At 46.5% G+C, this 23,090-nt stretch overlaps 1 protein-coding gene across 1 annotated transcript in view; it reads right to left on the reverse strand.

Annotated features, from left to right (window-relative positions):
* Window positions 1–819: 819 nt before the first annotated feature.
* The window catches only part of TMEM260 (transmembrane protein 260), a 34,373-nt gene continuing 12,102 nt past the window's right edge, over window positions 820–23,090 (reverse strand). The window contains exons 6-18 of the mRNA XM_066998321.1: window positions 14,155–14,332; window positions 12,135–12,248; window positions 9,602–9,781; window positions 7,643–7,683; window positions 7,198–7,281; window positions 6,693–6,810; window positions 6,150–6,322; window positions 4,991–5,162; window positions 4,679–4,827; window positions 3,556–3,732; window positions 2,939–2,992; window positions 2,447–2,537; window positions 820–1,383 (exon numbers count right to left, since the gene is read on the reverse strand). Of these exons, the coding sequence (XP_066854422.1) occupies window positions 1,111–1,383; window positions 2,447–2,537; window positions 2,939–2,992; window positions 3,556–3,732; window positions 4,679–4,827; window positions 4,991–5,162; window positions 6,150–6,322; window positions 6,693–6,810; window positions 7,198–7,281; window positions 7,643–7,683; window positions 9,602–9,781; window positions 12,135–12,248; window positions 14,155–14,332 (1,804 nt within the window). The 3' untranslated portion in view covers window positions 820–1,110. The remainder of the gene's footprint in view (window positions 1,384–2,446; window positions 2,538–2,938; window positions 2,993–3,555; window positions 3,733–4,678; window positions 4,828–4,990; window positions 5,163–6,149; window positions 6,323–6,692; window positions 6,811–7,197; window positions 7,282–7,642; window positions 7,684–9,601; window positions 9,782–12,134; window positions 12,249–14,154; window positions 14,333–23,090) is intronic.

Genomic DNA, 23,090 nt, shown 5'->3' on the forward strand with positions numbered 1-23,090 from the left:
CTTCATTCTCCGAAAAGTTTCCTAACCCAAATGCAGTCCTGGACTGGCAGTAATTTCCCTCCCATAACACCACTGCGCTGAGATTTCAGAGAATGGCAGAGCAAAGTATGAAAATTTTGACAAACATGCATTTCCACCAGAGCTCGGTGTCTTTTTTAAGCCTTTCAAAAACTCATCTCCATTTTGAAAGACAAGCTATTTTATGTCATTTTTTGGAAAATATGTAGCTGAGCTCTTGGTACCTGAGTTATTTGGCCTTCTAGGTATATTAAAAAGTAGGAGAAATGTCAACACCGAGGTGTCTCTACCCTAGACTGATGGAGCACAAGAGATGCTACGCTGCTGCCTACAGAGTCACAGTGGCCTGCAAAGAAAAACACAGATCGCCTGCTATGGGAAAACCCATGCAATGAAGTCTATCACAGCATAAAACCCCAGTGTAATGAAAATAACCCTCCCTGCAAAGCCAGGCAGGAAGAGCTGGATTTGTTTCACCCACCATCCCATGCCAGCCTCTGCATGTGCCCCCAGTGGGTCACGTCTGCAGCACCCCATGGTAGAGGCACAGCCAGGGCAGGGAACATATCTGAAACAGCACGTGGTCACACCCCCACAGAGGCCACACACTTGTCCTGATGGAAACCTACCTAACTGCACTGCCCCGTGACCATACAAATGCACAGACACAGCACAGCCTACAGAAAAATGTCTGTACAAGCCTCTTTGCTCAACGACCGAAGAAACATTTAAAACCTAAAAACACTTTCTGCATCTATAAAGGATGCCGTATTCATAAACAAAATTAAAAGCTCTCCATAGTACTAGAGATTCATGGGTTTCCTTTAGAAGGAAACTCTCCTTTGAAAGCCAGCATTTTATTTAGTGATGAGCTTTCTTCCCCATAGAAAACAATACAAACTGTTCATTTGGCAACGGCCATCAAAGAACAAATAACAGTACGTTCCTGCGGTGACAAGCCTGCTTGATGTCCTCTTTACTACTCTTTCTGCTGCCTTTTATAAACATTCTCACGTTGTTGATGCCCAACTCAAATGTTAGCTCCTAACTTCAAAAATCTCAGCACTTCAGAAGGCATGGGGGGGACAGGCGCTATCCAGCTCGCCGCTTCAGATTGGCTTTCATTTTCCTCAGCCCCTGCAGCTCCTTCTTCAGGTGTTTCACAGCCTGCAGGATATCCTCCCGCTGGGGATCGTCTTCTGCTTTCTCAGTGTACAGGAGGAAATGTTTAACAGTTTCAGAGAGCAGCACCTCGGGATCCACATCCACCTGATGGAGACGCAACATCCTCTCGCAGGCTATCGCATAGTTTTTGTGCCAGTTCACCGGATGATTTGGATGAGAGTTGACAATTTCTTTGTATGACTGTTACAGGGAGAAAAAAAAAGACAAATTAATCAAACAAAAGGGACCAACAGCTTTTAACAGTGCTTCAAAACTGTCCATAAAGGAACAGATGCTATTTAAATGTCTACGCCCAGAGTCAGAGGATTTCTGAAGCCTCACTCTGTGTTTGCTGTGTGATGTGTGACAGAATGAATCCAAAATCCAACTGGGAGCTGAATCAGTTCCTTTTGTGGAGCAGCTGTATGTTTAGAAACATTACAGACGATCGAAAGAACCCCCGGGCACATCATGCCCTTCCCCAAGAGAAGGGTTACACTGGGCTGGGGAAAAAGATTTCACTGCTGCATCTGGAAAAACATTTACTCAATATTTCAAGAAGTAAGGACAACTCCAACAGGACTTGAGCAGTCTGTTGAGTGGGGATATTCATAAGCTCAACATCAGGCACACGGCTGACAACACTGCAGAACAGAACAGCAAAAATCACAACATAATAGGCAAATATTTAAAGGAAACTATTTGTAGGCTGTTTGCTGGGGTATAAAACACTCCTCCTCTCTGCTGACACACACTGATCGCTTTGTGCATCTGCTGGCATCTCTGGCAGTACAATATTTATAGAGATACCTCCACCAGCTTACGTATGTCATTCTTTGCTGTGAAATGCAGCAGAATTAATTTGCAGTGAGAAGACTGTCGGATTTTACACTTGCTGGCTCAGATGCATGACTGTGTAATGACAGAGAGGACAAGTGCAAAGAGGGGACTTCAGGACAGGCAATCTCTTGGCATGGGTTTGGAGCCCAGCACAGACAACATAATTATAGCAAAAGGAGGGTGTCGACTGGTTAGCTTTTGGCATCTTCCCTGACCGAGAGGGCAAGCAGGAACGGATAATATCCCTGAACAAATCTCTTTGAATCTGCCACGCTCCTGGTTTGGATGGATGAGAGAGAATGCAGATTACAAGACAACCCACCTATATAGATACACTGTGATATTTCAACATAGTCAAGAAATTAAAAACAATAAAAAAGGATGAAGACTGCAGGGAGCATTCGTAGTCAAATACATGACTTACAGTGTATGCCAACGTGTAAAGCTGTGATTTCATTTCTGCAGTCACACTGGCAGTTTCTGCAAGGTCAAATATAAAGAAAGCTGTTTTCATCCTAGGAGAACAAGAAAAACATCCATTATACTAGCTGCTTAACATAACCAGCTCACATCTCATGATTACACACATCTTCAATGTGCCCATAAAGCTCTTTAATTGTACGGGACAGCACACAAGCTTTTTTCAAATCAGTGACACCAATACAATTTCTTTCCACGGCGTGTCCGAACTACCTCTGTTCCTTCAAGATACTTTGAGCAGAGCCTTCAGGTGAACAAAATCATTACTTGCCAGAGGCAATACACCCTTCATCTCATTTGGCCCATCTTCCTGAAGCTTGGCTCGTTTAGATCCAATAAGGCCATGCATCATCAAGCTGCCCACTTTGGTGTGTGTTTCCACGCCAAGGAGCTGGCATTGCCCACCAGCTGTTGGAGGGGAGCAAAGGAGCATCACCTGGCTTGCCACATCTCCTCGTTGGCGACAGCTTCCCAGGAAGAGGGCTTGAAACTAAATGGGAATTAAAATAAAATCCAGCCATCAGATCCATGTCAGTGTTTTGCCAGTCACACAATCGTCCCTTCTAACGCAAGCAGCTACAGACCTCCCAGGCAGAAGAAAACCTCTCATGAAGCCTATGGCTCTGTGACAGCAGGGAACTGAGCTGATCCTCAGTCATTCATAAAACTTTATTCCCCTCTCTGCACAGGGGGAGTCTCTGGTGCGTACATTGGTTGTTTCACAGCATCCCAGCTAGGCACAAAGCGAGAGATGGTTTCTAGCATCCACCACAGCTCAGCCTGTGACATTTAAAGCTTTAGGTGTCCCACATCCTCAATGTTTTTTGGCTCCCAATTAAGTATTAAACAAGAACTGGATCTGAAAACTGTCTAGAAACGTCCTCTCTATTTTAACTTTAGCAAAAATACCACAAGCAGATCTATTTTATGTTTCAAAACTCAAAACATTACGATTATGCTTCATGTTTAGTTTCTCTAACACTGCAGTGGATGCGGTTACACTGCTGGCAGAAGAATAACGAGCAGGAGGGTACAGGGTCCTCTGCCTCTTACCTCCCATAGTCTTCAGTCCAGTTATAGAGATTCCTTGTGAGACGAATCCACTCTCCTGGGTCAAAGACAGCATCAGAAGGAACCAACTTTTCACAAGTACCCCACGGCCAAAGAGAGTAACTCCTTCTCCAGGTTGAGTCCCCTTCATGAAGACCTATGCACACAAACACCTCCTTACTGCCAAAAAAAAAAAAAAAAAAAACCAAACAAGAGAGGAATTGTGAAGCCATGCCACAGACCTTGGGCAGCCCTGCATGCTCAAGCAAGCCACCCACCCCACATCGGTGCAACAGGCAGAACTTAAGCCACACATTTTCTGTGGCACAGACACCCACCCAAACCATCTCACGTCGGAAGGTGCACGTCCCCAGGGCAGGCTGCAAAACAGTTCCTGCGCTGCAAATGAGGACCCATCTGGTATTGGACATCTGTGCAGCCAGCACAGGAGATACCACGAGGGGAGATGTCCTCTCTGCCGGACCTCACACACGTGCCAGAAGCAGGAGGAGAAGCCCATTTCTTCCTGATGGCACTTGCCTGTGCTCTTCTGCCTACCCACACTCACAAGGCTCAACCCAGCTAGTCTAAATGCAGATGCTACTCTTATTCATGTGAGTATCTAATCCTTTCTCCACTCTTACTAAGCTATTTTTATACGATGATTATTCGTGGAATACATTCATTCTATGCTAATCACTTGGCCACAACGCTCACCAAGGAGAAGCTGCAGTCATTTGCTCTCCAACTATCGTCATTTTGAGTACACGGGAACGTTCCTTTTTTGCAATGAATTGTTAGTGAAATCAAAACAAAAATTGTAAATATTCTCTGCCAATCACCTTATTTTTCCTTCCTTTCCATCCAAACCTACCTCAATACAACAAGAATATTTTATCTTACTCAACAAGATATAATATTGTTCAACAATACTGAACGTTTTATCTGGATGGAGTTACTTCTGCAGGGATATTTGCTTTAATTGTAAAAATAATCTCACCACCAGGGAGGAAGTCAGCAGAGAAAATTGGTCTTTAGGATGCAGTACCAGGCTGTTCCATAAACAATTTCAAGAAAAAAAGGTTGAAGATTTTAGGAAAGCTGTTACATACAAAGAAATGCTTACTGTTTATTTACTTTGAGGAAACGATGGAGATTAAAAGTTCGTGTCCCATCGGGTAACACTCCTTCCACAGGATTCCACCGGTTCCCAGGAAAAGAGACACCGGGTAAATGCTTTGCCAGCTTGGGTAAATACCATTCATAAGTCATCATCTATCACCAAAAACATTACCACAATTAGAACAAGAAGCAATTTTCATCCATTTTACACCCAGCAGCTGTAGAAATGGTTTCTGCATGAGCAATGACTCCATTTACACAGCAAGGGTCGCCTCCCATTTCAGCAACGGCTTTCAATATTGGTTTCTGAACGTACCTCCTGGTCCACTAAGGTGACATCTGGCCTCACTCCTTCGCAGTAATGAAGGTACCGAAGGGCGTTCCCGGGTAAATCTCCTCTGAGCAAGACCACTGCACCCATCGGCACAGAGAACAGCAGGTTTCTCGCAAACTTGTCAACAATATAATTGGTGCTCTGATCACAGGTGCTTAAGAGAACAGATGAGAAAGAGCATCTTACAACTAGGCATCTGCATGGCTTTGCCCATCTTCAGAACAATTTTATGCAATAGGCATCCACAGGTGAAGCCCTTCATGTGGTCAGATCCTGCTGAAAATCATCACTTCCATTTACAGAAAAAAAAAAAGATATAAAAATGAAGCATTTAAGACTACAGTGCCTCAGACACCATCACCATAGGCATGCCTTGACATTTTTGACAAAATACACACTCACTGTATGCATTCACCTTCATTTTGACTTTTTCTTGGGCTAAACCTAAAGACTTATTAGTTAGAGCTGGAATTGCCACTACAAGAACGGCTCTCAGGATTTGAAATCCTTTTAATGCTTTTAATTAAGCATTAAGTAGCCACGTTTTTGTAGCATCAGGTAGAAGTAGATTTACATTAGTTGAGATGAGATCCTTTCTGGTACCCGATCACGTGCATGCACACCAGCATGTACACTCAAGAGCAGGACGCTCTCCTGCCCATGTGTTGTACACTTCACCAGCTGGTCAGCCTCTACCTGAGCACCCCTACTACTATTCTGGTTTGTACCCAGACCGCAGTAGAGCCTTCAGCATGGTTATGGAATAAGAAAGCCCTAAAATACAGAAGAGAAAAAAAAAAAAGTAAGAAAAAATCCTGGGCAGAAGGAAACCTGAAGCAAAGCAAGGGAAGGAGAAGGTGACTGCTCAGGACAAATCAATTCTGCAAGCATTAGGCAGTAAGGCACAGATTCATGGGTTTCTTCCATAACAAGCTTAGGTATCTACATCATTTTCTTCCTTCAGCCCTGACTTACAGCCTGAGGTTGGTGCTTGGTGGTTCTGAGAGTGGTCAGACAAAGGAGTGGGGCAGATTTCACACCTCCAGGCCGTGACCACGGCTGCTTCGATGGGCACCTGGACTTGCGCAGGTTCCAGCAGCACCCGACCGCACAGCACCCCACAGCCCTGGGGACTCCTTACCTGTAATTTGCCCAAATTTGAGAAGCAACAAGAGCCACAGCAGAAAACCACTCCAGCCCCGGCAGCACCCAGCCGCCCTCCAGCATGGCACCGGCGAGGGACACGAGGATGGGCAGCCCCAGCCCCGCCAGCACAGCCACGACGGCATTGCTCTGCATCCAGAACCGCTCCACCTAGGGCACAAACGCAGCGCATGTACCATCTGCCACAGCACTGGATGCAGGTGCAGGTTTTTCAGGGCAGGATGGTCTCTGGGCTGAGACGCTCACAGTTTAAGAGCAGACAGAGATACGCAGAGTTTTTTTTGTTTTATTTTTTTCCTTCCTTTTAAATACAAATCATCCCTCTAAATTCCTAGAGAGCACATCTCTGTTTCCCCAGCTATAAGGAAACAGAAAATGTAGCTGCATGTTCGCACCCTGTGCAGCTCCAAGACAACCACCTGTTCCTGATTAGCAGGGGATGCAACAGCAGCCGACAAAGCATGAAGGAGGCTTCTTCCAAAATTTAACACCCCAGAGCAATTTTTGGAGTGAAACTTACCACGCCCAGAAACAAAGGCTTTGTAACATCCAAATTTGCTCTCCAGGCAAAGAAGAGAGAATAAACACAGAGCATTCCAGCGAAGAGCCAAATCACGGATGACTTCTGTTGCCTTCTCCTATAAAAAATAATACAGCGCTCTAGTGGCGTGATCAAAAAGTAGGAAAAAAGTTGTGTGCACTTAAAGGTAACCGTCTCTCTGCTTACCTAAATGAATTTAATTCAAGGAGCTGCTGGGTCTTTACCTTTGCAATTTATGAAACCTTTCCAAAGCACACAACCATCAGGATTGCAAGCTTTTTAAGCCTGCGGTCTACAAAGTCTCAGAGTAACCAGGTACAGGGCTATTTTGCTCTTCATCAATAATTAGAACAGGACAACTGCCGAAATTTCTGCACAGGGAAGCAGAACAGCTCCGCACGGCACATGGCAGAGGAAGCAGCCATAGCTCACACCCAGCCCACAAGGCAAAGTGGCTCAGAGCAGAGAGCCCCCTCCAACTTACGGCAGTGCTGTGCTGAAACAGGCCACAAGCGCCAGGGCGAGGACAGGGAGGGAGAGCTCTGACCTCATCTGCGCCAGCTGGGAGCTGTGGAGAAATCAAGTGCACGTCTGCATCACCCCGAAATCGCTGCCAGCACTCAGAGCCTAGCAAGGAGCAGGGCAGAAGGGCAGCATAACGCATCCCTGTCCTGCTGGGGTCAAGTCTACCAGGAATGGGAACAAGCTGGGTTTATACGCCAGGATTTTGGATGAAAAAATTGCTGGGGAGGGGATCGAGCATTGTTCCCTCGATAGGAAGACAGACAGACGTGCACCATCCTGGTGCTCGACATGCACAGCCCCAGCTTTGGAAGGAGAGGAGGACAGGCAGGAGAGGAGCCACCTGGGCTGAGAGCACAGGTAACAGGTTTGTCCCCACTGCAAGGTGCACTTGGGATTTTACTCACACCAGCATCTCTCTCACACTGGATCCAGTCTCCGACTTGGCCTGGATTAAAAAGAAAGAAAACCCATGAGAAGCCCACACCCTGACTAATGTGTCACTGGGGCAAGGAAAAGTCTTTTTGTTTTCAGTTTGCAGAGCCCCCAGCATACAGGGCTCCTCCAAAACCCCTGTAGGTCGTGCCCCAGAGTGGGCACAGTGAACAGGAATTGCTTAAACAAAGAGAAAAGCACATGGGCCTCAATTCCTGCTTGCTTACCAGCCTTGCTCATGGCCCCTCTGCATTCACAGATCTGTACAGATATATGAGATTTTTTTTTTCTCGATAAAAACAGAATAGTTAATTGATTTTTTTTTTAACTGAAGTGTCAGAAGATGGAGAGCCAGCCCCCAGGCCGTGGTACACCACCAACCACCTCCTGGTTCCCATGTCCTGGCTTTCTGTCTCCTACAAAGCCCCACCTTGCTGGATGCTGATGGCAGCCACAAAGGTTTCCTTGCAAGAGATGACATTTCTGATCCTCAGCTTAGAGGGGGAGGTTTCTATGGTTTGGCCCCAAAAGCCCCAGCAGGGTGCAAGCCCACTACCCCAAGCAATCACATCTGCTACCGTGACCTCTGCAGGGAAATGCTTTCTCCCCAGCACAGCCACCCTGTTTTTTTGACCCTGCTTGCCCCTAAAACAAAGTAAAGCCCTTCCCTAGGATGCAAGGGCTGTCTGTCCATCCAGGCAGGGCTCTGGCATTAGCCCAGCTGGCATCAAGACCAAACGCTTGGATTTTGCTGCATTTACTGCTCCAGCTTCAGACCAGTTCATCGTAAATGTGATTTACGACGCAGGATTACACATGGTCCAGCCCTAAGCCGCCTGAACATCAACTTGAATTCATCACATCTGATGGAGACAGGAGTTAAGGGATTTGCATGCCTTGGTATTGCTCTGCCCAGCAGAACCTAATTCTCGGGAGACAGCTGGGAACAGGACAACAGGGGAAGTCTCCGAAGCCCTTCACAGGGTGGATGTTACCTCTGGAGGAGTTTTGGAAAGATTTAAGTGCCAGCAGCAGGAATAATCAAATCTTTTGCCTCACATGCTACAGCCACACTGTAGGTCTCAGGGGTGTCTGTATGACCGTTCCCTGGAATGGCAATGGGGTGCTCGTGGCGTGTCACCAGCTGGATGCAGCTGCTGAAGGCACAGGACATCATTTCTGAGGATGTTGAGGACCCCAAGGAGTGACAGGATATGTAAACCATACCTCTTTCTCTTCTCCCAGCCCTCTGCACTGAAATCTCTGAAGCAGGATGGAAAGAATGGGTGCTGGGCATTGCTTTCCTTGGGTGGCCGGAGCCAAACATCTAAGTTAGGGCTGGAGGAGACAGATGCAAACCCTACACCCTGCAGAATCACATCACACCTCCCTCCCTTTGCAAAAGCACAAAGCAGGCAGAATAATCCAGAGCAGAGGATTCTGAGATCCCCCAAACCTACCATTCATTTTGATAAAATATTCATTCAATTTCAATATAATATTTCAATAAAATATTACTAGGAAGTAAGTTAGAGGAATCTGTTTTAAAGATAAAGCAATGAAAACTGCTTGCAACCTCTTTAAATAGCTATTTAAAATAAATAATAAAAAAGACAGTTATTTGCCTTAAAACAAGAAAAACACAGAACTGATGTCACCATTTCCCTCTAGCAAGGCTTGCTCTTTGGGCTTTTTAAAATATGAGACATATGTACAGCATCCAGTAAATAATACAGCTCACACCACAAAGACATCAGCCATCTGACCCATACCCAGAAACTCTGACAGATCAAAAGGTCAAAATCAGAAATAAACATTTAAAAAATAAATCATTTTCCATTTCTTAGCCGAACTATTTAACGTCATGAACAGAAAGCTCCTGCTACTGCGTATCTGAAAAGAAAGCCATTTAGAAAATGACCCGTATTTACCAGATTGAATGTCCCATATTCCTCCCTGAGAAAGTGGGTCAAAAATCCTTGAAAAGTCGTCTGGTCTCCCCATGTCCAGCGGGCTCGATTGAGGTAGGACGAAGCCGGCAGATAGAGATAAGGCAGCAAACCAGCCAAGAAGCATAAACCCAACTTCAGCAAATGGCCTAGGGACAATTCCTGCACCAAAATATGTCATATTGCATAACAATGTTTATTTTAGTTTAATCGTGCTGGAACTTCAAGAACAGATAAAGAAAAAACATCAAATATATTTACACAGAGCTGATCTCTCAATTTATAGTAAGTCCCTATAAAATGCTATGTTAAACCTTACGATTTTGTGGATTACTAGGAAACTGCATCAAACTGATCTCCTTTGCATGGCAGGGTGAAATTTAAGTGAAGCAAATAATATTAGCTAGGACTCATGAGTATCATACTCATTGCATCTTTCACATTTAAATCATGGCATGACATGCATAGATGGCTGGAGCACTGCAAGGCTGAGATAACCCACTTTGCAGCGATTAAGAGTTGGCTGGTATTCCATCTGGCAAAAAAAAATGCTGCTCTAGTACAACTACACGCATCACCACCATCATCAGGAGTCGGTTTTGCCATTTACTTTATCACGATCACGCTGGCTAAATTGGATAGGCCAACTTTTGGGGTGGGATTTTCAAGACTGCCTAAGGGGTCAGGAAGACAAGACTTTCAAAGGGACTTCTGTGCCTAACTCCTTTAAGTGCTTTGGAAAATCCCACCCCGGAATATTGCACGCTTGCTTTCTCATCAGGCACCGTCCTGCCAATCAAAGCACTTCCTTCAGAATTTGGGGTGATGCGGAAGAGAGACCATTCAGAGCGACGACCTACAGAGCAGAGAAAGTAGCTCGGTAATGTTGCCGGTCAAAATTCCTTTAGAAGACTGGCTCTTTTTTGTTGGTTTCACTGAAAGCCACCGGTTTTGATCAATTAACCTCTTATTAGGTGGTGTTCTGCAGCAGGGTCTACTGGACCGGTGTCTAAGTAGGGTGTTTCCCAGTGATGCCATATTGGCACAGCATTCCCTGCTGGAAATCACAGATGTCTCTCCAGGCTTCCCTGGTTGTGAAAAAAGCTCTGTTTAAAGAACACAAATACGCTTCACGAGCCATCATTTTGTTAAAGGAAATATGAGGTCGGTAAGGCTTTTTCTGGAGATGCTGACCTCTTGGATCAAGCTTGTCTGAGCTGCCCCTATCTCTTGCAGCTGATGCATTTCACTCTGGGCTCAGCTCTGAGCTGTGCCGCTGCGCAGAATCACACCTGATTTACCAGGCTGAGGGTGGAGAAATTCAGGTGGGATTATCCCAGTAGAAACCTGCCCGATTGTCATCTTCAGGGGGCGAAAGAGAGAGGGTACAGATGGAGGTTCCTCTGGGCCACTTGCAATGTGATCTATGTCTCTGAGATCTGCATCCCTTCTCAGAGCAAAGCAGGGCTTCTGCAATACATCTGCATCCAGCCCGACACAGCCACTGGCAGAAGACCACCTACAGGTGACAAAAGCATTGCAGGGCACCTGGACATCACTGGGGGCCTCATCCAGATGGATGCACATCGCCTTCCTGAGCCAGACGTGCCAAGACATCTTCTCACCTTTTTATACAATTAACAAGTTTAATACGGAGGTGTAAAATGAGGAACATCCTGAGAAGGGATCTCTGCTAGACGAAAGGGATGTATTTCTAGGTGGGGGGTTGGACCAGATGACCTCCAGCGCTCCCTCCCAACCTCAACCATTCTGTGATTCTGTGACAATCAACCAGCTCCGGGGCTTGTCGTTGCACTGAAGGACAGCCTTGCTTTGGTCTTTGTTCCAGCTGGCAGAAGCTAGGTGCTCTCCCCAACAGATGACCTCTTGTAGGACTCACAAGTCCTGGCAGCGTCAGAGCTGGAGGCCACCGAGCCTGGCACGTCCCAGGGAGGTGCTGAATGGGGCTCCTCCTAGAGATCAGCACCTGCAGCACCCTTCCTGCCCTGCTACCTACTCTGGCTACATCTTTGACTGTTGACACCAGTCATGAGATGATGTGCAACAAGCAGATGTGGGTTTTGTGCTGCCACCAGGGAAATCAACACATAAACATCTCCAGCCATGAGAAAGGCACTGCCATCAGCCAGGAGAGGCTGCTCACGCCCATGGCTTCCCACCAACAGGTACGTACCTGCACTGAACACACTTATCTCCTGCACGTTGAGGAGATTTTAGCTCAGAGTATTGGTCTTGTGGCTGTGTGCTGGGCACTTAAAAGCAGCTGCGACACACGGCTCCTGTGCCAGGAGCCACGGGCAGGTCACAGATCGCTGGTGTGAGCAAAGCCCCTACACTGTGATGGGCTGTAATTCAGGTGGTTGACTGATGAGTTTGGACAGGATTCCTACTAACACTGTTAGCACATCAACATATAAACAGATGGTTGGAAAGAAGAATTATTAATGACCTTAAAACAAGCTAAAATAGAGGCATGGGTCAGCAAAATACGTACCGTCTTTCTGACCAGCCGGGAGAGAACCCAGGGCACGATACAAGCAACATAAAGCACTATCGTGTGCTGGTTGCACAGGCTGAGCCCGCAGCAAAAGGCACCGAGTCTAGAGATCTGAAAGGGAGAAAACCAACACCTCACAGTTACTCTTTACCACCTGCAAAAGCATCCAGATGCCAAAGCAGCTTCAGCGCAGCCCGCAGCACGCTTTAGAGAAGGCAAAGCACATCAGTGAGCACTGGTCGATTGTAACACAGACAACATGGGTTACTTCAGATTATTTTTATGCTGTAAAAATAATAATGCCACTTTTATGTACAGAGACATCATTTTACACAACAGGAATGATTTTTTCCTCTTCTGCAGGCACGGAGGGCTAAAGTGAGGGCTACATAAACTTGCTAAGCAAAGGGAATTAAATGCAGCATCACTCAGTGGTCTGAGATCCTTTCTGAGCATCTCTGAAAGTTTTCTGATAAAAGAGGTAACATATCCAGACTCTGCAGCATGGCGCAGGGCATTTCTCATGCTCAATCTTTCTCCTCCTTCTCCATCACTGGCCACTTGGTCCGTGTCACACCCCACGGCCACGCTCTGCCCATGCTCCTCAATGGGCAAAAAGCCACCAGTGTACCACAAACATCGTTGGACAGGAGCTGACAGCCCATCGGTCATCAGAGCATTGCCCCTGCTCATTTCAGTCACTGGTGACAATGATGTGTGTGAGGTGCAAACACTTGCCTTGGCATGGCGATGGGACCACAGGCAGTTTTTAATGTGTTCAACACTGGACGGTGCTTTGTCCCAGGAACACCTACCAGAGCTTCAGAAAAACTTTGTGGGCTTCAGAGCTGCCCTGCACGACTCAGGACCACCTGAATAGTTTTTCAGGTATATTGGTGAACCAAGCACGCTCCTGTAAATGTCTGCAAGAAAGTCAGATTTACAAAAAGTGTCGCCAACTTGCTGTTTGTAGTCTGGCCTCTTTGAGGCGTGTGATGCTGGCCATCCAGAGCATGGAAACAAGCTCACTTACTGCTCCTGAAAACCTCACCTGAAAATCCACATGGAAATTGGGCACAGCAACCACGAGAGCAGGTCGGAAAATGCCCCAACTCCATCTTTGTGGAGCCCAGTGTCTTGGGGCAGAACTGGCCAGAAAATACAAAAGCCCGATGATGAAATAAGGCCTCTATAAGCCAGTGATAAAACATGTTATTTGAGAATTTGCCAAGCTGAGTAAACTACCACTGTGTGCTCCTGAAATTCCAGGCTAGCCTGACAAAAATCCTTTTATTCACACAACTTAGAGGAGTCACAGCAGGCAAGTCTGTAAGAAGAGAGGCGATCAGATGTTCAGGCAAATAAAAGTAGAAAGAACAAGGCCGGTGAGCAAGAACACCTTTTGACTGCCGAGTCTGTTTACAAAGCAGAGAACACGGCATGAAATTCAATGTCTCTGTATTTAATAGTGGCATTATTTTAGGGGCACATTTAATTTCAAGAGAATATACATTGAACTGCACAGAACTGATTGAAAATTTGGTCGTTTCTGTGTTTCATTAGAAACCTGGGTTTCTGAGCTGATGTTCCTGTAAGATGCATCTATTTACCCCCAGGAACATCACAGTTCTGACAACAAAACCTTGAACACCCACTGCCTAGTTTGAGTCTTTGATGCAGAAAATTAAACTTTGCACCAAAACGTTTAGATGAGAATGATTTTGCTTTTTCCTCTTCTATCCCGTGTGTGTACAACAACAAAAAGCCAAAGCAGATCCAGCACATCCCACCTCAACCCTTAAGCAATGTGCACGGATCCTTAAATGTTTGGCACCTCTGAGTCCAGGCAGGTCAGGGATCAACACCATCAAGCAGAGGTCCTGAACCCAGTCCCCAAATCTGGCCTTTCCTACGTAAAGGAAACTAAATCAATACCAAATGAACAGGAAATTAAACAGACATGTGATGACTAATTGAAAAAAAAAAAGAACTATTCACTTTGCTTGAGATGTTTTACCTTTGATCTCTCTTTTGCAGTGGATGCCTCCTCAAAATGCACGGTAAGAGCCATAAGCAGCCCCACAAACAGATTGTTTAAGCTAAAAACCTCCGCCGTGATGGACCACTGCCATGTTAGACGAGAAAATGAAAACACCCCCGCAGCAAGGATTCCTCCAGCATATGAGCCAGAAAGCCTGCAAACACAGATAACATGAAATCTTCTTTTCCAACAAAAAAGCCTACTTTATTGTCCTTTTTTTTTTTTTTAAACATACTGTAGCAGCAGAAATTTTGACTGCTACCCAGCATCCTCCCAAAACATTATATGGTTAATATCTTCCTAATAATTTCTTTGCAGAGAATTGCAATTAGGAAGAGCGCACCTCAAGCCGTCCCGTTTATTCACAAGGCGCTGAACACCAACTGGCTGGCGAGCCAGGCTGCCTTTTTCTCCTGAAACACCACAAAAAAACTTAAAAGAGTATTCAATTCGGTTCAGAAACCTTGATGAGCAATGACACAGCGGGTCACGGTACGCCGAGCCAGAGAGTCATGCCTCTAACGGGATGCTCTCCGCTGGAGGACACGCGAGCAGCGGTGCAGCCTTAAATTCATCGAGTCCCTGCATAAAGAGTGGATTAGAGCTATTCACGACGGACAGCATTAGCAGAGCTTTCCCAGGGGGAACGTTTGAGAGTCTCAGGGGTGGGTGAGGATTGCAGCGCCCCTGGCCCCAGGATGGAAAGATGCCCACCAGAGCCAGGGAGAGGGGAAAACGGGGGCTGTCCCCAGAAGGATGGACTACGGCACCCAACGCAGCCACCTTCCCAAATGGGCAGGGAGCCCAAGAGGTGGGATTTAGCCCAGGAAACCTATTGCACCTGCTCTGCCACAGTGGCTCTGCCCTCCTGGATGTGTTAAGGGCAGCTCCCGCTCTGCTTTTTGGGCTCTTCCGAAGCGTGGCTGTTTGGGAGGTCCCCCCCGTGGGATGTCGCCCTGAAAAACACCACGCTGGGCACCACAACCGGCTCATTCGGAGACTTGAGTGCCCACAAAGGACTTGCTTACAGGGTTCCTCACAGGATATAACTGAGATAAACGGAGACCAAGTAAACAACACCTACAGCCCCTGCAAACAGACGAGGGAGATGCTGGCATGGCACTCTTTAGCAAGGGCTCCTCTCCTTGGTTATACTTTTCTTCCCACTTTCCTGAAACAACCTAAGCTCTCTCGGTACACTGAAAAGCCAGCACGTTTCTGTAGATGTCAGAGGAGGACCCGTCCAGATAGAACTGGAAGTTTTAATCCACTAAAAATGGGAGGCAGAGTTCATGGGAAGGACAGGACAGAAATAATGGTGTGGGGTGACCAGATCTCCATTCCTCCTCCTGACACGGGACACCCCGGGTGGCCTCCGGCAAGCCACCCTGCTGCTCCATTAACTGCAGAATTAATTGCAAATTAAAGTGACTATTGATGAACCCCACGCCCCGCCACCTCTCCCGGGTGCTCCTTAATGCCTCACCACCGTGATGGACTCTTCCAGTGCTTGAGCTTCATCAATACAGGCCTAGGCACTGAGCAAGAAAACCTCCAAGAGAAGACCTGTCGCTCACTACACGAGGCGCTCAGCAAAATAAAACCACGTCACAGCAGTACTGTGATACAGAAATCCCTATATAAGTGTTTTTGGCATTGCTTAAAATCGTCAGCAAACTGAATGCAAACTCGCAAGTAATTAAAGGTGTTAATTATTACAGGTTTTCTACCAGCAATATCTCAAAGTCACACAACCTCATAGAGAAGGTGTTCACAAGCACCGATGCTCCTCCGTTGGCTTTGTTACCGAGCCAGCCCAGCATCCCCGTCACCTCCAGGAGAGGTGGGAAACACAACAGGTTTTCTTTCTGTTCAAACAGCACCGACTTTTAGTCTAAAAGAAACAAGTTTGTAAATCCCTTTGAAATTCTTGCAGTGAAATAAAGCAGAAAAGGTAAAACAACTTCCCCAAACTCTTTGGGATGAAAAGCAGCTTACTAGGCAAAACTCCTGATCGTTTACCAAGTCTTCTTGTCTTTCCCAGAAAAGACTCGAGCGCCTTACCAGAGTTCAAATGAGATTAAGGAGCGCCTGCCCTCTCGATAAAAAGTCTCAAACCTGCGCTTCAAGTTTTATGAAATAAGGATTAAGCAAAAGCTACTCAACCCCAAACTTAAAGACTTATCCTGGCTGTGTGGGCAGGGGGCAGCTCTGCTCCCCATCCGGCCTCCAAGCAGCACCGGGTCGGGATCCAGCACTGGGCACATCCACAGGTCTTTTCTTAAAAAGAGCTGGTATTGCCTGGGAAACTCTCGGGAAAACCAGCCTGATAAGCCTCCTGTGTGAAAGCGTGTTGTGTGCATGGAGCACTGAGCTCCTACAAGTATAGCAGGTGCTTTAAAGAAAAAAAATAAATAGCAACATGCTGAATTCTTTGAGATCATCACAACAGCAGCTGGGAAATGCAGTTTGGGAAACGCAGGCTGGTGACCAAAAGCTTCTTCCAGATTCTGCTACCAGCAATGGCAATGATGTACTTATAACTCTGCTGATTCAGAGAAATGGAATTGGTAAGACCAGGTAACCCCAGACAAGGACGAAGACCCAATCAGCAGAAAATAACACCTCACGCAGGTCTACTCAAAGCAGCAGCTCACAGCACGAAGCAGCACCAGCAGAAATGAATCCCACATGACTCTGACACATGATGCTGGGCCCGAATTAAGTCAGGTCTGCCTTGAGGCTGGGCTAAAGTGACCAAAATTGGACCTCCCCACACCATTACAACCACCTTCTGGTAGCCCCTTGGGCTCCTCCAGCACGGCATGGCACTGCTCTGTCCCTCTCTCGTTGTAGAGCCAAGAGGGCCCTCAAAAAGTTGTCCAAGGAGGTGACAATCAGCTCAGGCAGAAACATCACAGGCCCAGCACATGCAACACTGCAGAGCAAAGAACATTTCCAGGGTAGAGGAGACACCGGTGGGTGCTTAGTCATGTAAGGCAGAAAGACATGGAATGGAATGGAAGAGGCCCAAAGATGGGAATAAAATAAAGGGAAGAACTGAAAGAAAAGGGACAGGGACTGGACTGTAAGTCAAGAAGCATGGAACTGAGAGGATGAAAGCATTTGCAAAGCAGGAGACTTCCCTGCAATCTGCCGTGGAAGAAGCTGTTGGTGACACATTGTGTAAGAATGGATGGATCAAGGAGGACATCAGGGAGCCAGCAGGCAATGACTTCTTTGGAGACAAGAACATTTTAGTGGTTAAGAGAGTAGGTTGTGGAACAAGGTGAACACAAGATAAGGAGATATCCTGTAACTACATCTCAGCAATAACTCGATTACCAGAGTCAAGGCAGGGAGAGGGAGCAAGGCCAAGAAGCCATTTATGTGGAAGAATCACAGACTGGTTGGTCTTGGAAGGGACCTCTGGAGGTCATGTTGTCCAACCCCACTGCTCCAGTAGGGCCACCCAGAGCCAGCTGCCCAGAACCATGTCCAGAAGGTAAGAAGGCATTTGTCTCTTGGTGCACAGACACACCTCTATCCAAATCTCCAACACCAGGTCTGGCACAGACGTTGCACATGATCCCTGCAATGGAGCCTTGCTGGACAAGAAAGAAGACCACAGCCCCTGGTCTCTGCCACCCAGTCTGGAGACCCACACTGCGTCCACATTGCCTGGGCCTTCCAGGTGCGCTGTGGTCAGGGAGAGGAAACGCTTGGTTTTTGGTTTTCTCTGAAAAAAAACTTATAGTTGCACAGCTCCGTCTCTCCTTTTGACAGCATGTCAGGGCTCCGAAGCAGCGAGCAGCAGAGACTCAGCCTTGCTTGACTTCTACTCACGTTCCTGCCTTCAAACACATTTTTCAAACAGAGCTGTTTGAATGAAACAAGAAGGACCACGGGTTTGCTGATAGTTAGCAACATGGTTTAGTGGGAGATGGTGGTGGTTGGGGGATGGTTGGACCAGATGATCTTGGAGGTCTTTTCCAACTTTAGTGATTCTAGGATTACGCCAAGGCAATCATCCAGCGTTCATCTGCCAACACAACGAGTGCAACCTCACTGCGACTGCCCCAAGAAGAGAGGCTTACCAAGAGAAAAATGTGGGCAAAACCCCACTATAAGGCTCTGTCTGGCTGCAGGGAGGCTTTGCTTGGGCTAGACAGGGGAAGGCTGGGTCCCCTAGAGGAAAGCACTGAGGCAATACCACCCTGCCTTCGCAACAGCCTCAGCACATGGAAACTGGCTCATGAAAGAAAAGGTGTGCAGCCAACGCAGCAGGGGGAAAGCCTCCATCATTTCTCCTAAGGACGTTACAGCTAACGTTGTCAGGCCCGCTTTGATAAGAACTGAAGCACAGAGTTTGAATACAACCTGCCTTCTAGCCCTGTTTATCTTTCTTGGAGGAGAAGCCAAGGGACCAGCTTGCATTTCTGGTCTTGCAAAGTAACCAGACTGGAGCAAGGCCTGCACGAAGCACATGGAACACTTCAAAACAAAAACAAAACAAATAAAAAAGAAAAAAACAAGCAGGAGGAAGTTCCCTTCCTATCAGTTGACTTAACTATAACCCTGTGAACATGAGCAGAAACTCCCATCATATAGCACGCTCACAAGAGACAAGAACAGTCAGCCAAGAAGTCACACAGCCCTTTGTGGGAAGTATTTTCCCATGACATCCCTAAACATAAAAGGAAAAGACTAGAAAAATTATTTTGTTTTGCTTTTCAGGCACCAGAGTGAAAGAACATGTGCCCAGGCCTCAACTCCAAGGGCATGGGCAGCACAAACTTGCTTTAGTTGGCAGTATTCAGGCTGCAGCTCATTGTTAAATCAACAAGGAAAAATCAAATAAGGTATTTAAATCTTTTTTTTTTTTTTTTTGCATTTTATAGGTTTTAGCTTCTGATTTGTGGCTAATCACTAAAACGTGTCAATATGCAATTCAAAGTTTAGCCTCTGTACTAATTTTGGTAAAACTTTCTTTTAGCCAAGAGCATAGGTTACATCCATCTGCATTTAACCAACCTGATCGACTTGATCAGCATTTTTATTTTTTAGTTTAGAAAATAAAGGCTGATATTTTGTATTTCATAATTTGCAAGAAGTTATTAAATGATTTGGATAAAGCTACAGAGGGATGAGAACTGAAACCTAACTGAAATGTCTTAGTGAAATGCAATCTTCAGTGTACTGGGTTCATACAAAGAAAAGCCAGCTAACCAAAGCTTGTTGTATCTTTGAAGCCAATGCATTAAACACTGGAAACACCTACCTGTAGCTAGTAAAATAAGCTGATTATTTCTTCCTTCTTTTTCCTCCAAAAGTTTAGAGGTAGCAAAATCTTTTTTTTTTTTTTTTTTTTTTTTTAACATTCTCAGTGATATAAAAAACAACTCTCCTGCTTTTAAACACCTGCTCCATTTCCTCTCCCCCTGTACATGCAGTGGATGACCCTGACTGTTGGTGCTTCCATGGCACTTGCACAGGCTGCAGGTACCTCACCAGCAACTTCTGCCTTTGCACTGCTGTAGCAAAGGTATATCATTTTAATATGTTTATTTTGTGGTATAATAGACCAGAGCATTAAAAGTTTAACATTTCAAATTTAACCTCAGAGGTTTCACTTGTTTATTAAAAAAAAATAAAATACTTTTTTGATGTAGGCTAAAGAAGGACGGGACTTAGAAGACTCAAAAAACAAGCTTTCACCTGACTTATCCTGAGTGCGTCTGTGCGTTGGTGCTGGAATAGAATGACTTTCTAAAAAGCAAACCAAAACCAAACACGAGTTCAGAACCAAAGAGATAGTAATTACCCCCCAAACCCCATTCCCTATGGGTTCACCACCTCTTAACCACAAGCACCCATTGGCCAAAGCCGGTTCCTTCTGCTCCCAGCACGGAAGAGCCAGCGGGGGACCGCAGGGAGCAGCGTCCAAGCTTTCCTCCTGCCTTGGGCACCTCGGGGGGCTCCACTTAAGCCGTGCCCGCAGCCTTCGTCCCCAGCACCGGAGGAGGAGGAGGTTGTGAGGAGCTCGGCATGGCTCGTCCATCCCACTCAAGTCTTTGTGGCCGTCAGAAGATATTAACACCCACACAAACTGGTAAGAAAGCCATGAATTAAAAAGAGGGGATGGTCGGGACTCACTTACAAGCATTGATCCAGCAGGGATTTTGGCTATGGGGAGCCAGTCCCTACCAGCACCCCATTGCATAGGGCCTCCTGGAGGGGGGCTTGCGGCAAGGACACCAGCACCGGGGCTCGGTAGGGTAACGCCGAGATAAATGCATTTAGGAAATGCCCCGCCGAGTGCTCACCACTTCCTAGCAAGCCGAGGTGCAAATAACTGTGCTTCCAGCCACCAAATCCAGGAGGAAACTTCTCTCCCCGCGTCTTTTTTACCAGAAAGGGTACTTGAGTTAGGCTCGATTCACAAACTCAAAAATCCTTAGAAAATAGGTAGGCTTGATCCCGGGCGCTCATAATAAATGGTGTCTGCTTCCAGCAGCCAAAAAGAATAAAAAAAAAGAAAAAAAAAACCCCTCTCAGTAGGAACCAGCTTTAGCAATTTAAATGTTTTATAAGTTTTTTTTGTAATTGCAGAAACTTTTCCTAATCTGACATTTGTTAAAACCCCTTATTAGAAATTATGCAGCCGCGGTAGCTGCGGCAAAAAAAAAAATTAAAAAAAAAAGAAAAAAAAAAAGAAAAAAAACCTGGAGCTGGCTTCACAATTACCAAGTCAGCCCATGCAGCCCTCTGCTATTGTGCGGGGTGGCATAAACCCCCCGGCGGGCTATCAGCTCCCTGGCAGGCAGGGGGCTGCGCTATTCAAAGCGCGAGATACAAGCTGCGGGGCACAAACCTGGCAGCTCCCATCTGACCCCGCAATCCCCGGCTGGTGACAGCTCCAAGCTCCATGGCAAATTAGGCCTTCTCACATTACAATTGCAGGAGACAGATTCCATTAGCGGTATCTGAAATTGAGTGGAGAGCTGCTCTGTTATCAGACTTGACTCATAAGCGCCGCTATTAATCAGAGCTATGATAGCATTTATATATTTCAAGCTATCTGCTGCCGCTGTGATATTCCGCTACAAAGGGTTGATGGGACTTAGGGAAGTGAACAATAGAGCTTTCTGGGAAAAGCAGAGTAAATCAAGAAAGTCTGTGACTTCCGCACATTCTGAAGGGATTGCGGTTTACATAAATTTTCTCCCAATTGGAGATTGAGCTCTTCCTCATCTTACACATGGGATTTAGTTGTCACTCAATGGTAACAGCTGTGAAAAGGTGAAGCGGCCCACCGCTCGGAATATTGCCTCCGCTTTTAAAGCAATTAACCCATGAACAGGAGGATACCTGGTGATATCAAAGGGATTAAGCCAGGCAGTGCATTATTAACATTTCCTTGAACTAATTCTAACTCTGACTAGCTGTCAGAAAAGACTCTTCAGTCTTTAAAAAAAAAAAAAAAAAGAGTTTTTGCCCTGCTTTTTTTCCCCCCCTCTTCAAAACGAAGCGGTTATTTCAGCCTAATGTGCGTACTTTAGAGCAAAATGCAAATGAACACATTCGCTGATGTCTTCAAACAGGCTGAACTCAACGCCGTTTTATTAGGGCTACGAGAGGAGGAAAAAAATATGATCAATTAGCCAGGGGTCACGGTAGATATTCGTCTAAAAGCAAATTAATGCCGCAGTACCTTCCATTCTTCTCTCCCTCCTAAAACTTAGTAACTACTTGTTACGTGGGCAGAGCTCCTTTTGAAACTGCGTTTTGCTACAGTGGCAATAATCTAAAATAATCTGGAATCGGGAAAATCCAAATACACCCCATAAGAAGATTCCTCGCTCCCCAAAGCCCTGAGTTCCCACTTCCCCACGCTTTGCCGACGGTCAAGGTGGCAGCACTGGCACGGAGCGCCCTCGAGGTTTGCCCCCCTCACTCGGTGCCCGCAGCCCTTCTCCGTAATCCCCTTCCCGCGGCGTTTTGAGCTGCCCGGGTCCCCGCAGAGGATGCTCTGGGGTCGTTCTGCCTGAGGAATGGCACCGACACCGCTGCAATCCCCCAAAGCCTGCCCTGAGAGCGAGTCGAGCTGCCGGTGACAACCCGTGCAGCACCCCGGCAGATCCCAAGGATGAAGAGGAGTTCCCCACGCGCAGCAGGCAACTTTTTCCAGCGCCGGTTTTAGGGGAGCAAAACGCTGGCTGCGGGGTGGGTGGCGACTACTACACGGGGTTTTTCCTCCGTTCAGCCATGAGCTCCCTCTGGGAAGAGCCGCGTCCTCCTAAACACCCAGTCCTTCCCATGGGAGCTCCGGGACAGGCAATGCCAGAGCAAGGAGGCTCAGGACGACGAGGTGCTGCTTCCAAAACACCGCCGTCGTTCCACCAAACACATCCCCACCGCTCCTGTGTGTTAGGGGGGGGGAGAAGAGCAGGCTACGGCTCATACACAGCCCCACCTTGTTGCTTACGGACTGGTTTGGGGGGCAGGGAATGTGTTAGATATGTTATATTTTGTATACGTATCAATAAAGGTCCCAAATTTAACACAATAAAGGTCCCAAATTTAACACGATACCCAGAACAGCAAGAGAAGAGAAGCGAGGTGCTCCGTTCAATGCAACATTTTTCTCCTTTTCACATGCCCACATGGAACTCAGAAAAAAACTGGAAAAAAATTACAAGTCCTTTGGAAATGCCACCTTCTACTCTACTACTGCGCCTGCAATAATTTAGCTTTGTATGGTCCCGTACAGCGAAACAGCCAAGCTATGGAAGGTAGAAAAACTGCACGTAAAGCAAGGAAAAGCAAACTATTTCTCCTCGCGACAGAGAATGCAAAGAACGCATCGTCTGTGCAGAAAATTACACTTTGGCAATCATATTATAAGAACA

This window comes from Anser cygnoides, chromosome 5, assembly GCF_040182565.1.
Source record: "Anser cygnoides isolate HZ-2024a breed goose chromosome 5, Taihu_goose_T2T_genome, whole genome shotgun sequence".
Lineage (NCBI taxonomy): Eukaryota > Metazoa > Chordata > Aves > Anseriformes > Anatidae > Anser > Anser cygnoides.